Source organism: Pecten maximus, chromosome 3, assembly GCF_902652985.1.
Source record: "Pecten maximus chromosome 3, xPecMax1.1, whole genome shotgun sequence".
Classification (NCBI taxonomy): domain Eukaryota; kingdom Metazoa; phylum Mollusca; class Bivalvia; order Pectinida; family Pectinidae; genus Pecten; species Pecten maximus.
Genome location: NC_047017.1, coordinates 817,059 through 831,491, shown reverse-complemented (window position 1 = coordinate 831,491; position 14,433 = coordinate 817,059). Strand labels below are relative to the sequence as shown.

At 36.0% G+C, this 14,433-nt stretch overlaps 1 protein-coding gene across 3 annotated transcripts in view; it reads left to right on the top strand.

The window, feature by feature from the left end:
* The first annotated feature begins 34 nt into the window (after positions 1–34).
* Positions 35–14,433, top strand: part of LOC117322894 (putative ATP-dependent RNA helicase DHX57) — a 41,353-nt gene continuing 26,954 nt past the window's right edge. For all 3 annotated transcript variants that reach the window (XM_033877838.1, XM_033877837.1, XM_033877839.1), the window contains exons 1-8: positions 35–464; positions 5,863–5,973; positions 7,426–7,587; positions 10,529–11,597; positions 11,784–11,905; positions 12,407–12,602; positions 13,237–13,361; positions 14,014–14,147. In XM_033877838.1, the coding sequence (XP_033733729.1) occupies positions 70–464; positions 5,863–5,973; positions 7,426–7,587; positions 10,529–11,597; positions 11,784–11,905; positions 12,407–12,602; positions 13,237–13,361; positions 14,014–14,147 (2,314 nt within the window). In that variant the 5' untranslated portion in view covers positions 35–69. The remainder of the gene's footprint in view (positions 465–5,862; positions 5,974–7,425; positions 7,588–10,528; positions 11,598–11,783; positions 11,906–12,406; positions 12,603–13,236; positions 13,362–14,013; positions 14,148–14,433) is intronic.

Below are 14,433 nucleotides of genomic sequence, written 5' to 3'. Positions count from 1 at the left end.
ATTAAGCTTATAATTGACCCCTACGTACCAAATTCAGTACGTAATGGCCAGCTGGAACGTGGGATTACAATGAGCAGAAGAGGTGGGAAGCCGAATAGATGTGGCGGTAAATTTAATCGTCCCAGAGGCGGCAGTAGCGGTGGTAGCAAAAAAGCAAACGAGTGTGATGTTTATGATTACGATGATATTGTGTTGGACAGACCTGCTATCGTGCCAACTGGAAAACCATCGACTAGAGGCCGAGGACGAGGTAGCAGTTCAAGAGGAGCTCGCGACCGGGGAAGTGACAGGGGCCGTGGCCACACACAGAGTGACAGGGGCCGAGGCCATAGTGATAGGGGTCGAGGCCATAATGACAGGGGTCGAGGCCACAGTGACAGGGGTCGAGGCCAAAGTGACAGGGGTCGAGGCCAAAGTGACTGGGACCAAAGAAGTGACGTACACAGAAGTTCTGATCGACCAAGGTTGATATGAAAGAACGCACTGTACATGTCCTGATATTGATTTTAAAACCTTCATTTCTGATGCATTGTACGGTGCAAAATACCCATACTGCCCAAAACTTTCCAAAAATATCCAAAACCTACCCACTTACTTAAAATCTATGTACGATACAGGGGTGTGCCTAATGAGTGTCCTGTGAGGAATGAGTGTCCTGTGAGAGTTTTTTCACGCCCCGCAATTCGTTAAGTGATATTTTTAAATATTTTTTTCTGTATCATACAGATGAACATCGAACCCATTAACATGCAAAATTTGCCTTGGATTGGACGTGTGCATATTATGCATTTTTAACGACATAGTTACGGTGCAGTGCACATGCGAGTGTCCTGTGAGGTTTTCGCACGCCCCGCAATTCATTAAACGATATTTTAAAATTATTTTTTCTGTATCATACAGATGAATATTAAACCTAATAACATGCAAAATTTGACTTTGATTGGACGGGTGCATAACATGCAAATGTAACGGCGAAGACGAAGTAACGGTGCCATAAAACTGCGAGTGTCCTGCGAGGAATGTGACCTGTGAGGAATGAGTGTCCTGTGAGTGTTTTTGCACGCCCCGCAATTCATTAAATGATATTTTAGAATTATTTTTTCTGTATCATACAGATGAATATCTAACCTATTAACATGTAAAATTTGACTGTGATATAACGAGTGCATACTATACAAATGTACCGGCGAACACGAAGTTACGGTGCCATAAACATACGAGTGTCCTGTGAGGAATGAGTGTACTGTGATTGTTTTTGCACGCCCCGCAACTCATTAAATGATATTTTAGAATTATTTTTTCTGTATCATACAAATGCACATGGAGCCTATTACCATGCAAAAGTTGACCTTGATTGCACGAGTGCATATTATATAAATGCACCGTCAAAGTTACATTGCAGGGTCCCGCGAGGTGTTCGCACGCCCCGTGATTTTGTTTACCTTTCGAATACAGTGTGTACTAGGCTAACTAGTGAGTGTCCTGTGGCGCCGTGCCAACCTCGGGTACCTTGCCGCAGGCATGGTCACTGGTGATTGAACTGCTCAAACTTCAAAACTATGTCCGTTATATAAGAAATACAAATACACCTATTTTCTCCCAAAGTCCGTTTATAAGAATTATACAATAAATAACTTTATTACGCCTGAAATATACGTATTTTATCCCCAAGTCCGTATATAATAATTATTCAAAAAATTAACTTTATCATGCTCGAAATATACGTACATTTATGTATTTTCTCCCAAAGTACGTTTATAAGAATTATACAAGAAACAACTTTATTACGCCTGCAATATACGTATTTTCTCCCTAAGTCCGTTTATAAGAATTATACAATAAATAACTTTATTACGCCTGAAATATACGTATTTTATCCCCAAGTCCGTATATAATAATTATACAATAAATAACTTTATTACGCCTGAAATATACGTATTTTATCCCCAAGTCTGTTTATAAGAATTCTACAAGAATTAACTTTATTACGCCTACAATATACGTATTTTCTCCCCAAGTCCGTTTATAAGAATTCTACAAGAATTAACTTTATTACGCCTACAATATACGTATTTTCTCCCTAAGTCCGTTTATAAGAATTCTACAAGAATTAACTTTATTACGCCTACAATATACGTATTTTCTCCCTAAGTCCGTTTATAAGAATTATACAATAAATAACTTTATTACGCCTGAAATATACGTATTTTATCCCCAAGTCCGTATATAATAATTATACAAAAATTAACTTTATCATGCTCGAAATATACGTATTTTCTCCCAAAGTCCGTTTATAAGAATTCTACAAGAATTAACTTTATTACGCCTACAATATACGTATTTTCTCCCTAAGTCCGTTTATAAGAATTCTACAAGAATTAACTTTATTACGCCTACAATATACGTATTTTCTCCCTAAGTCCGTTTATAAGAATTCTACAAGAATTAACTTTATTACGCCTACAATATACGTATTTTCTCCCTAAGTCCGTTTATAATAATTATACAATAAATAACTTTATTACGCCTGAAATATACGTATTTTATCCCCAAGTCCGTTTATAAGAATTATACAAAAATTAACTTTATTACGCCTACAATATACGTATTTTCTCCCTAAGTCCGTTTATAAGAATTATACAATAAATAACTTTATTACGCCTGAAATATACGTATTTTATCCCCAAGTCCGTATATAATAATTATACAAAAATTAACTTTATCATGCTCGAAATATACGTATTTTCTCCCAAAGTCCGTTTATAAGAATTCTACAAGAATTAACTTTATTACGCCTACAATATACGTATTTTCTCCCTAAGTCCGTTTATAGGAATTCTACAAGAAATAACTTTATTACGCCTGAAATATACGTATTTTATCCCCAAGTCCGTATATAATAATTATACATGTATATTTATATAAAGTGAGTTAGTTGGCATCACTAATCAATTCATATACACTGTACTGTTAATTACCTTTTGAAAAAGGAACGATGTAAACAAATAATTATGGTTAATAAAATATAATGAAAAGTAAAATCCTTCAATATTTAACTAACGCTCACGATCAAAATGCACAGTCTTAACTTTTAATGTAATTTCTAATTACACGTATTTATTAAAAGTGCAAATACACTGTCTACATAGTTAACGCACTTTAAAGTTTAAATACATTTAAACATATAATTGACGGCAGTACTGCTTTTCGTACATTACCAATAACAGTTGTTTTTAACGTTTAAAATTTAAGGCCTTTATTTCGTAGAGCAGCGCAAAAATCTTAACCTATTTACCCTTTACTCAGTGATGACTTCAAAATAGTTATTTTATTGTGATTGTACATTACAAGTTATCAGACTGAGATTAACAAATTCTATGTATTAATAACAGTTTACCATTATATTTGGTTATATATTATGTATAAGTTATATTGTTCAATTCTATATTAATACGTCTAACTCAAGTAGCTTAAACAATGCATTAAGTTATCATATGTGCGTAAATTACATGTAAAAGGAGCAGCACAAACCGGCCCGCACATTTAAGAAAAAAAGGTTTCAGCAGTTTAATTAACAGTGATCCATGCCTGCGGCAAGGATATATAACTAACACGTCAAGGTACCCGAGGTTGGCACGGCGCCACAGGACACAGGTGGTACATGTGTATAACCATCGGTAAATGGGGCGTGCGAACAAATCGATCAGCACCGTAACTTTGTCGTAAAAAATGCATCATATGCACACGTCCAATCGAAGTCAAATTTGGCATGGTTATGGGTTAGATGTTCATCTGTATGAAACAGAATTTTTTTTTTTTAAATATCACTTAACGAATCGCGGGGCGTGTAAAATCACTCACAGGACACTCATTCCTCACAGGACACTCACGTGTGTAGTGCACCGTAACTTCGCCGATAGATTTGCATATATTTGCATTATATGCCCTTGTCCAATCATAAGTCAAATTTTGCGTGCTAATATGTTCTATGTTCATCTGTATGCTAGAGAAAAAATAATTTTAAAATGTCTATTAATGAATCGCGGGGCGTGAAAAAAGTCTCACAGGACACTCATTCCTCACAGGACGCTCACATGTGTAATGCATCGTAACTTTGCCGGTACATTATCATAATATGCACCCGTTCAATCAAAGTCAAATTTGGCAAATTAATCGGTTAGATGTTCATCTGTATGATACAGAAAAAAATATTCGAAAATGTCACTTAACGAATTGCGGGGCGTGAAAAAACCTCACAGGACACTCGCATGTGCGCTGCACCGTAACTTTGTCGTAAAAAATGCATAATATGCACACGTCCAATCAAAGTGAAATTTGGCATGGTAATGGGTTCGACGTTCATCTGTATGATACAGAAAAAAATATTTAAAAATATCACTTAACGAATCGCGGGGCGTGTAAAATCACTCACAGGACACTCATTCCTCACAGGACACTCACGTGTGTAGTGCACCGTAACTTCGCCGATAGATTTGCATATATTTGCATTATATGCCCTTGTCCAATCATAGTCAAATTTTGCGTGCTAATATGTTCTATGTTCATCTGTATGCTAGAGAAAAAATAATTTTAAAATGTCTATTAATGAATCGCGGGGCGTGAAAAAAGTCTCACAGGACACTCATTCCTCACAGGACGCTCACATGTGTAATGCATCGTAACTTTGCCGGTACATTATCATAATATGCACCCGTTCAATCAAAGTCAAATTTGGCAAATTAATCGGTTAGATGTTCATCTGTATGATACAGAAAAAAATATTCGAAAATGTCACTTAACGAATTGCGGGGCGTGAAAAAACCTCACAGGACACTCGCATGTGCGCTGCACCGTAACTTTGTCGTAAAAAATGCATAATATGCACACGTCCAATCAAAGTGAAATTTGGCATGGTAATGGGTTCGACGTTCATCTGTATGATACAGAAAAAAATATTTAAAAATATCACTTAACGAATCGCGGGGCGTGTAAAATCACTCACAGGACACTCATTCCTCACAGGACACTCACGTGTGTAGTGCACCGTAACTTCGCCGATAGATTTGCATATATTTGCATTATATGCCCTTGTCCAATCATAGTCAAATTTTGCGTGCTAATATGTTCTATGTTCATCTGTATGCTAGAGAAAAAATAATTTTAAAATGTCTATTAATGAATCGCGGGGCGTGAAAAAAGTCTCACAGGACACTCATTCCTCACAGGACGCTCACATGTGTAATGCATCGTAACTTTGCCGGTACATTATCATAATATGCACCCGTTCAATCAAAGTCAAATTTGGCAAATTAATCGGTTAGATGTTCATCTGTATGATACAGAAAAAAATATTCGAAAATGTCACTTAACGAATTGCGGGGCGTGAAAAAACCTCACAGGACACTCGCATGTGCGCTGCACCGTAACTTTGTCGTAAAAAATGCATAATATGCACACGTCCAATCAAAGTGAAATTTGGCATGGTAATGGGTTCGACGTTCATCTGTATGATACAGAAAAAAATATTTAAAAATATTACTTAACGAATTGCGGGGCGTGAAAAAACTCTCACAGGACACTCATTCCCCACAGGTCACTCATTAGGTGGACCGCGATACAGATATATATATACAAACATGAAATATAGGAAGCAATGAAATTGAGAACATTTGTCATTCTAATATCTGTAACATTTGCTGATGTTTCATTGGGGACAAATTGCCATAAATCTAAAAGTTCTTCTCAAGTTCCAGAGTTCTGAAACTATTCCAGCAGGAAATATTACATTTCAACGATACATTAATAAATCACTATACCTCTATTAGAAATGTTATATATCATATCCTGAATGATAATTTTCAGGAGACAGGATGTCCGAGTGAAACTGCAAACATTGTACATGAGTGAGGAGAACCAGGACATGGTACGAGATATGTTCAAAGATCTCCATGGAGAGGAACCAGACATACTGAGGTAGAGACTGGAACTTGTTGAATTGATGGATATTATAGATATTGTAATAATACCTTAACACATATACAGAGACACAGTCATGGGTGAAGGGGAACCAATTTTATGTAAACAGCGTATCTGGACCCCTGGGGACCTGAAGGTGGCCGTCCAATAGAGGAAATATTGCAAAATCTTATAAAGACCCTTCTTCTTCTGTAGGATTGAAAGGTTTCAGTCCATATTTGGTCTGGGCAAGAGGGTTGGAACCCAATAGGGGAAGATAGCAAATTCATTAAAATCCATCTTCTTTTGTAGGAATAAAAGGATTTTGTCCATATTTGGTTTGAAGTATCCATGGTTGAAGGGAAACCAATTTAGTATAAACAGTGGGTCTGGCCTCCCAGGGGCATGAGGGGCTGAAATCAACTTAAATTTGACTAAATGGTGGGTCTGCTTAAAACTTACTTTACTGACAAAATTGGACAGATGAGACATAATTATAATTCTTGTAAACAAATTCTGTTGCTTTTATTTGTATAATATACCATACACTAGATTTCTAGCTATGTCTATATGATAATGTTTACATCCGGTCAGAACAATTAACATATAACATTTATATACAGGTACAGGTATATCAGAACTCAGGTACAGGTATATCAGAATACAGGTACAGGTATATCAGAACTCGGGTATATCATAACTCAGGTACAGGTATATCAGAACTCAGGTACAGGTATATCAGAACTCGGGTACAGGTATATCAGAACTCAGGTATATCAGAACTCAGGTACAGGTATATCAGAACTCAGGTATATCATAACTCAGGTACAGGTATATCAGAACTCGGGTACAGGTATATCAGAACTCAGGAACAGGTATATCAGAACTCAGGAACATTCGTATATCAGAATACAGGTACAGGTATATCAGAACTCAGGAACAGGTATATCAGAACTCGGGTACAGGTATATCAGAACTCAGGTACATTTGTATATCAGAATACAGGTACAGGTATATCAGAACTCGGGAACAGGTATATCAGAACTCGGGTACAGGTATATCAGAACTCAGGTACAGGTATATCAGAACTCGGGTACAGGTATATCAGAACTCAGGAACAGGTATATCAGAACTCAGGTACATTAATTTTGTATATCAGAATACAGGTACAGGTATATCAGAACTCAGGAACAGGTATATCAGAACTCGGGTACAGGTATATCAGAACTCAGGTACAGGTATATCAGAACTCAGGTACAGGTATATCAGAATACAGGTACAGGTATATCAGAATACAGGTACAGGTATATTAGAACTCAGGAACAGGTATATCAGAACTCAGGTATATCATAACTCAGGTGACAGTTCGGTAATGAAACGCTATAGTTGCAAAAATTATCCAATTTTATCAAAGAATTATGTCTCATTAATTATGAATAAGGAATTATGATATTGTATATAATTTGACAGTGAGGAAGAGTATGATGAACTAGATATGAGAACGGAGGATCAATACTGGATGACCCAGGACCCCCTACAGATAGAGGATGTCCAGGTCTACTACGGCAAAAAGAAAAACAGCAAGATGGACTCGGAATGTATAAGTCATATCGCCATCAACAAACTCATGAGGTAAGTCAAATCAATAAAAATTAACAGGTATCCTTGTTATATTTCCATCAGCGAAGGAAATTACCAAGTTTTACATGCCAATATCCATCCATTGTCCTAAGTTTACTCTACTTATAATTACCTACATTTAGATTATCTACTGCTACATGTGTTGTTGGAAGATGCGTCATAAAAATAACTGTGGTGATTTAATTCCAAAGTAATGACCATGTATGCAGTATGATAACGTCTATCGTTGATAACAGATATTGACATGTTGTATAACGACTATTGTTCATTATAGATATGGGTATGTTGTATAACGACTATCGTTCATTATAGATATGGGTATGTTGTATAACGACTATCGTTCATTATAGATATGGGTATGATGTATAACGACTATCGTTCATTATAGATATGGGTATGTTGTATAACGACTATCGTTCATTATAGATATGGGTATGTTGTATAACGACTATCGTTCATTATAGATATGGGTATGTTGTATATCGTTCATTACAGATATGGGTATGTTGTATAACGACTATCGTTCATTATAGATATGGGTATGATGTATAACGACTATCGTTCATTATAGATATGGGTATGTTGTATAACGACTATCGTTCATTATAGATATGGGTATGTTGTATAACGACTATCGTTCATTACAGATATGGGTATGTTGTATAACGACTATCGTTCATTATAGATATGGGTATGATGTATAACGACTATCGTTCATTATAGATATGGGTATGTTGTATAACGACTATCGTTCATTATAGATATGGGTATGTTGTATAACGACTATCGTTCATTACAGATATGGGTATGTTGTATAACGACTATCGTTCATTATAGATATGGGTATGTTGTATAACGACTATCGTTCATTACAGATATGGGTATGTTGTATAACGACTATCGTTCATTATAGATATGGGTATGTTGTATAACGACTATTGTTCATTATAGATATGGGTATGTTATATAATGACTATCGTTCATTATAGATATGGGTATGATGTATAACGACTATCGTTCATTATAGATATGGGTATGTTGTATAACGACTATCGTTCATTATAGATATGGGTATGTTGTATAATGACTATCGTATCATTATAGATATGGGTATGATGTATAACGACTATCGTTCATTATAGATATGGGTATGTTGTATAACGACTATCGTTCATTATAGATATGGGTATGTTGTATAATGACTATCGTATCATTATAAATATGGGTATGATGTATAACGACTATCGTTCATTATAGATATGGGTATGTTGTATAATGACTATTGTTCATTATAGATATGGGTATGTTGTATAATGACTATTGTTCATTATAGATATGGGTATGTTGTATAACGACTATCGTTCATTATAGATATGGGTATGTTGTATAACGACTATCGTTCATTACAGATATGGGTATGTTGTATAACGACTATCGTTCATTATAGATATGGGTATGTTGTATAACGACTATTGTTCATTATAGATATGGGTATGTTATATAATGACTATCGTTCATTATAGATATGGGTATGATGTATAACGACTATCGTTCATTATAGATATGGGTATGTTGTATAACGACTATCGTTCATTATAGATATGGGTATGTTGTATAATGACTATCGTATCATTATAGATATGGGTATGATGTATAACGACTATCGTTCATTATAGATATGGGTATGTTGTATAACGACTATCGTTCATTATAGATATGGGTATGTTGTATAATGACTATCGTATCATTATAGATATGGGTATGATGTATAACGACTATCGTTCATTATAGATATGGGTATGTTGTATAACGACTATCGTTCATTATAGATATGGGTATGTTGTATAATGACTATCGTATCATTATAAATATGGGTATGATGTATAACGACTATCGTTCATTATAGATATGGGTATGTTGTATAATGACTATTGTTCATTATAGATATGGGTATGTTGTATAATGACTATTGTTCATTATAGATATGGGTATGTTGTATAACGACTATTGTTCATTATAGATATGGGTATGTTGTATAACGACTATCGTTCATTATAGATATGGGTATGTTGTATAATGACTATTGTTCATTATAGATATGGGTATGTTGTATAACGACTATCGTTCATTATAGATATGGGTATGATGTATAACGACTATCGTTCATTATAGATATGGGTATGTTGTATAATGACTATCGTATCATTATAGATATGGGTATGATGTATAACGACTATCGTTCATTATAGATATGGGTATGTTGTATAATGACTATTGTTCATTATAGATATGGGTATGTTGTATAACGACTATCGTTCATTATAGATATGGGTATGTTGTATAACGACTATCGTTCATTACAGATATGGGTATGTTGTATAACGACTATCGTTCATTATAGATATGGGTATGTTGTATAACGACTATCGTTCATTACAGATATGGGTATGTTGTATAACGACTATCGTTCATTACAGATATGGGTATGTTGTATAATGACTATCGTTCATTACAGATATGGGTATGTTGTATAACGACTATCGTTCATTACAGATATGGGTATGTTGTATAACGACTATCGTTCATTACAGATATGGGTATGTTGTATAATGACTATCGTTCATTACAGATATGGGTATGTTGTATAACGACTATCGTTCATTACAGATATGGGTATGTTGTATAACGACTATCGTTCATTATAGATATGGGTATGTTGTATAACGACTATCGTCATTACAGATATGGGTATGTTGTATAACGACTATCGTTCATTACAGATATGGGTATGTTGTATAATGACTATCGTTCATTACAGATATGGGTATGTTGTATAACGACTATCGTTCATTATAGATATGGGTATGATGTATAACGACTATCGTTCATTACAGATATGGGTATGATGTATAACGACTATCGTTCATTACAGATATGGGTATGAGAAGAAGAGATGTGTGGAAGCTCTACAGCTACATGATGGTGACATCGGTGTGGCCTTTGAGTACCTTTTCTGTAAATGCTTTGACATCAACATGAACTTAGAAGAAGGATTTGGTGAAGAAGAAAATGTGAATGAATTCAATGATTTTCTAGATGAGGAAAAGAAAGATCATAAGCAGATTCTAGCGGAGCTTGGTCTGACTTGGGAAGATATAGAGGAGCAAAGAAATGAAGAAATAATGGCATTGAAATCAATATATGAAGATAACTTTACTGAAAAGATTCCAAATAAAGTGTGGTCTCTGTGTCTAGATTTACCGTCCATTAAAGACTTGGTCAAACCTTCAAAACCAGAAGATGTAGAGTCAGTTCAGGAGAAAAAGGATAAAAACCGAGAAGTTTGTAGATTTTTTTTGAAAGGATTTTGTCAATTTGGTAAGAGATGTTTGTATTCTCATGAAATGGCCAAACCAGCCATTCCAAAGATTTTTATACCAAATGAAGAGCTTGTAGAAAATAAACCAGATTTTGAATTAGAATTCAGATTCCCTAAAAACAATATGTACCCTGTAGAGGCTCCAATTATTGGATTTTCGTCTACTCTGCCAAACTTTCCGCCCCATGTTTGTCTACTCATCACAGAACGACTGAGGGCTGAAGCTATGGACTGTTCAGAGTTGAATGCTCCGGCTGTGTTTACCTTGGTCAGTGTCCTTGATGATGAACCGGCCGTAGTACATTTGTATAATAGACCACCACTGGAGTACAGCAGGCCTGACTATGACCAGGCATGGAGAAGGAAACAGAAGCTGGAGGAGGAACAAGCTACATCTGTGTTTCCTTTCAAAAGACAGACATCTATAGAGGAAGACTACAAATCAGACACAGCAGCATTGATCAGAATGACAGAACGAGAAAGTCAGGTGATGGAGGAAGAAGAAGTTAAGGTTGAAAAAAAGAGGGTCAATACCAGAGATAGTAATATCATGAGACAAATAAATGCAGGAGAGACTCTGAAACAGAACAGAAGATTGAAGGAACAATATCACAGGAAAAAGGTAAGAAAAAGACGTTACACACACATCACATGTACATTCTTAGTTCTAACTTGAGATTTCACTGGTTATGTAGTATGCATCTCTTTGTTATGAATGTTTAGGTATAGAAAAAGATAATACTGTATGTTGTACTTTTTGTCTACCACTCATCTATACTTCTTAAAATGATGTTTGACATAATTTTAGAGTTCCAAAGCCATGCAGAAATTGATTACCCAGAGACAGAATTTACCAGCCTGGGACATGCAGGAAGAAATATTGACCGCTCTAGAGAGCCACCAGGTGTTGGTGGTCAGTGGCATGACTGGGTAAGATATAACTGACCAATCTAGTTATTCACCGGGTGGAATAAGCGGTCCGTGGTGTTTCTGGATAAGGTGCTGACCACTCTAGAGTGTCACCAGATGTTAGTGGTGGTCAGTGGTGTTTCTGGGTAAAGTGCTGACCACTCTAGAGTGTCACCAGATGTTAGTGGTGGTCAGTGGTGTTTCTAGGTAAGGTGCTGACCACTCTAGAGTGTCACCCGGTGTTAGTGGTGGTCATTAGTTTGTCTGGGTAAGAAACTGACCACTCTTTGTGTGTCTCCAGATGTTAGTGGTGGTCAGTGGTTTGTCTGGGTAAGATACTGACCACTCTAGAGAGTCTCCAGGTGGTGGTAGTAGTCAGTGGTTAGTCTGGAGAAGATGGAGACCATTGTTATTTCTCTTAAAATGAAAATATAAATTATCTAGTAAGTCTATTAGTAATAAACATTGAAATTTGTGTTTGGAATCCAAGTTATATATAAATATCATCTGTTACTTGTGTAGGTGTGGTAAGACGACCCAGGTCCCCCAGTTTATCCTAGACTCCTATCTGGAGTCTAAAGATCTGAATGTGTGCTCCATCCTGTGTACCCAGCCACGCCGTATCTCTGCCATTGCAGTGGCCGAGCGGGTGGCTGAAGAACGTGCAGAGAAACTTGGTCGAACTGTGGGTTACCAAATCAGACTGGAGAAAGTTCAGGTCAGTAGAGAGTACAGGCTGACCACTGGATATCAATGCCGTCAGTATAATCTGTAACCTTAATACTTCACTGGACTTAATAACATATAACATATGCTTGGTATTTGGTTGTTTTGAATTAGTACCTACAAAATTGTACTTGTTATCATGTCCATCCAAAGTTGTTTTAAAAGTGCAGCATTAATGATGTCCAGTGGGATTTTGCCATTATTAAGAGTTTGTTGGTAAATGTAAGTTCAGAAATACATAAAGAAATGGTTAGTAAGAGTTAATTCTCAACTATTTTGTAAGGCAGATAATGAGACAAAGGGTATTATGTGATTGTTTCACTGTTTAAGGACTGTTAACATATTAGGGTGTTTTATAAATAAAGTTTTACTGTAAATAATGAGGTATTTGACATGTCTATTTCTTGTGACAAGAATTTTCCATTAGTACATTTGTTGACCTGATGACCTTGATTCTGACCTTTGACCTACTTTAAAAAAAACTTAGTTCTGAATTTCAAACCACTGAGTAAGCTATTTCTGACAACTTATGTTAAAAATCATTGATCCTGTTAAATTGTAGTGAGATATATACCTATTTAACAACATATAACAATTTGTCTTTAATCCTTTATTGCTGTGTACAGTCATCAATGACACGGCTCTTGTTCTGTACAACGGGGATTGTGTTAAGGACACTTGAGGGAGATTCTACACTAGAAGGCATAACTCATGTCATCATAGACGAGGTCCATGAACGATCTGAGGAGAGGTAAGTGTCACATAGACGAGGTCCATGAACGATCTGAGGAGAGGTAAGTGTCACATAGACGAGGTCCATGAACGATCTGAGGAGAGGTAAGTGTCATATAGACTAGGTCCATGAACAGTGTCATCATAGACTAGGTCCATGAACGGTCTGAGGAGAGGTAAGTGTTACATAGACGAGGTCCATGAACGGTCTGATGAGAGGTAAGTGTCACAGAGTCGATGTCCATGATCGGTTTGAGGAGAGGTTAGCTACACATAGCACATAATAGATAATGTATTGTCATGTAATTGTATCATTTTCAAGCTTTTATTTCTCTTGAATTTTACATCTTTTCATAACTAAAATTTAAAATGAATGCTTTGGTTTCTTAAAATCAAACAAGATGTTATTGTACCAAACAAGAAGAGGAAACCCTTTGCATATTTAAATGTTAATCTAATAAGTGTTAATGTTCTGTGTGATGAAATGTTAATCTAACAAGTGTTAATGTTCTGTGTGATGAAATGTTAATCTAACAAGTGTTAATGTTCTGTGTGATGAAATGTTAATCTAACAAGTGTTAATGTTCTGTGTGATGAAATGTTAATCTAACAAGTGTTAATGTTCTGTGTGATGAAATGTTAATCTAACGATCGTTAATGTTCTGCGACAGTGACTTCCTGATGATGTACCTGAAGGACATGTTACCGAGACGTAAGGACCTGAAGATCATCCTGATGAGTGCCACTCTCAACGCCCAATTGTTCTCCGACTACTTCGGTGGCTGCTGCATCATAGATATTCCAGGTAATAAACCATTGGCACTCCTTTATTAGCGTTCGTCATACGTCCGTCCATCCGGCTAATAAACAAAGGCCCTTGGAGTTGATTTGGGCCTGTATCATGCTGAGGTGAAGGGCTACCAAGTTTGTTCAAATGAGTGACCTTGCCTGACATTCAAAGTCACAGGGGTTCAAATAGGCTGAAGTTTTTAAACAATGATTTCTCGATAGCAAAGAGACTGAGAGACCTGATATTAAGCCTATAGTATGCTGGAATGAAGGACTAGAACATTTATTTACATGAATAAACC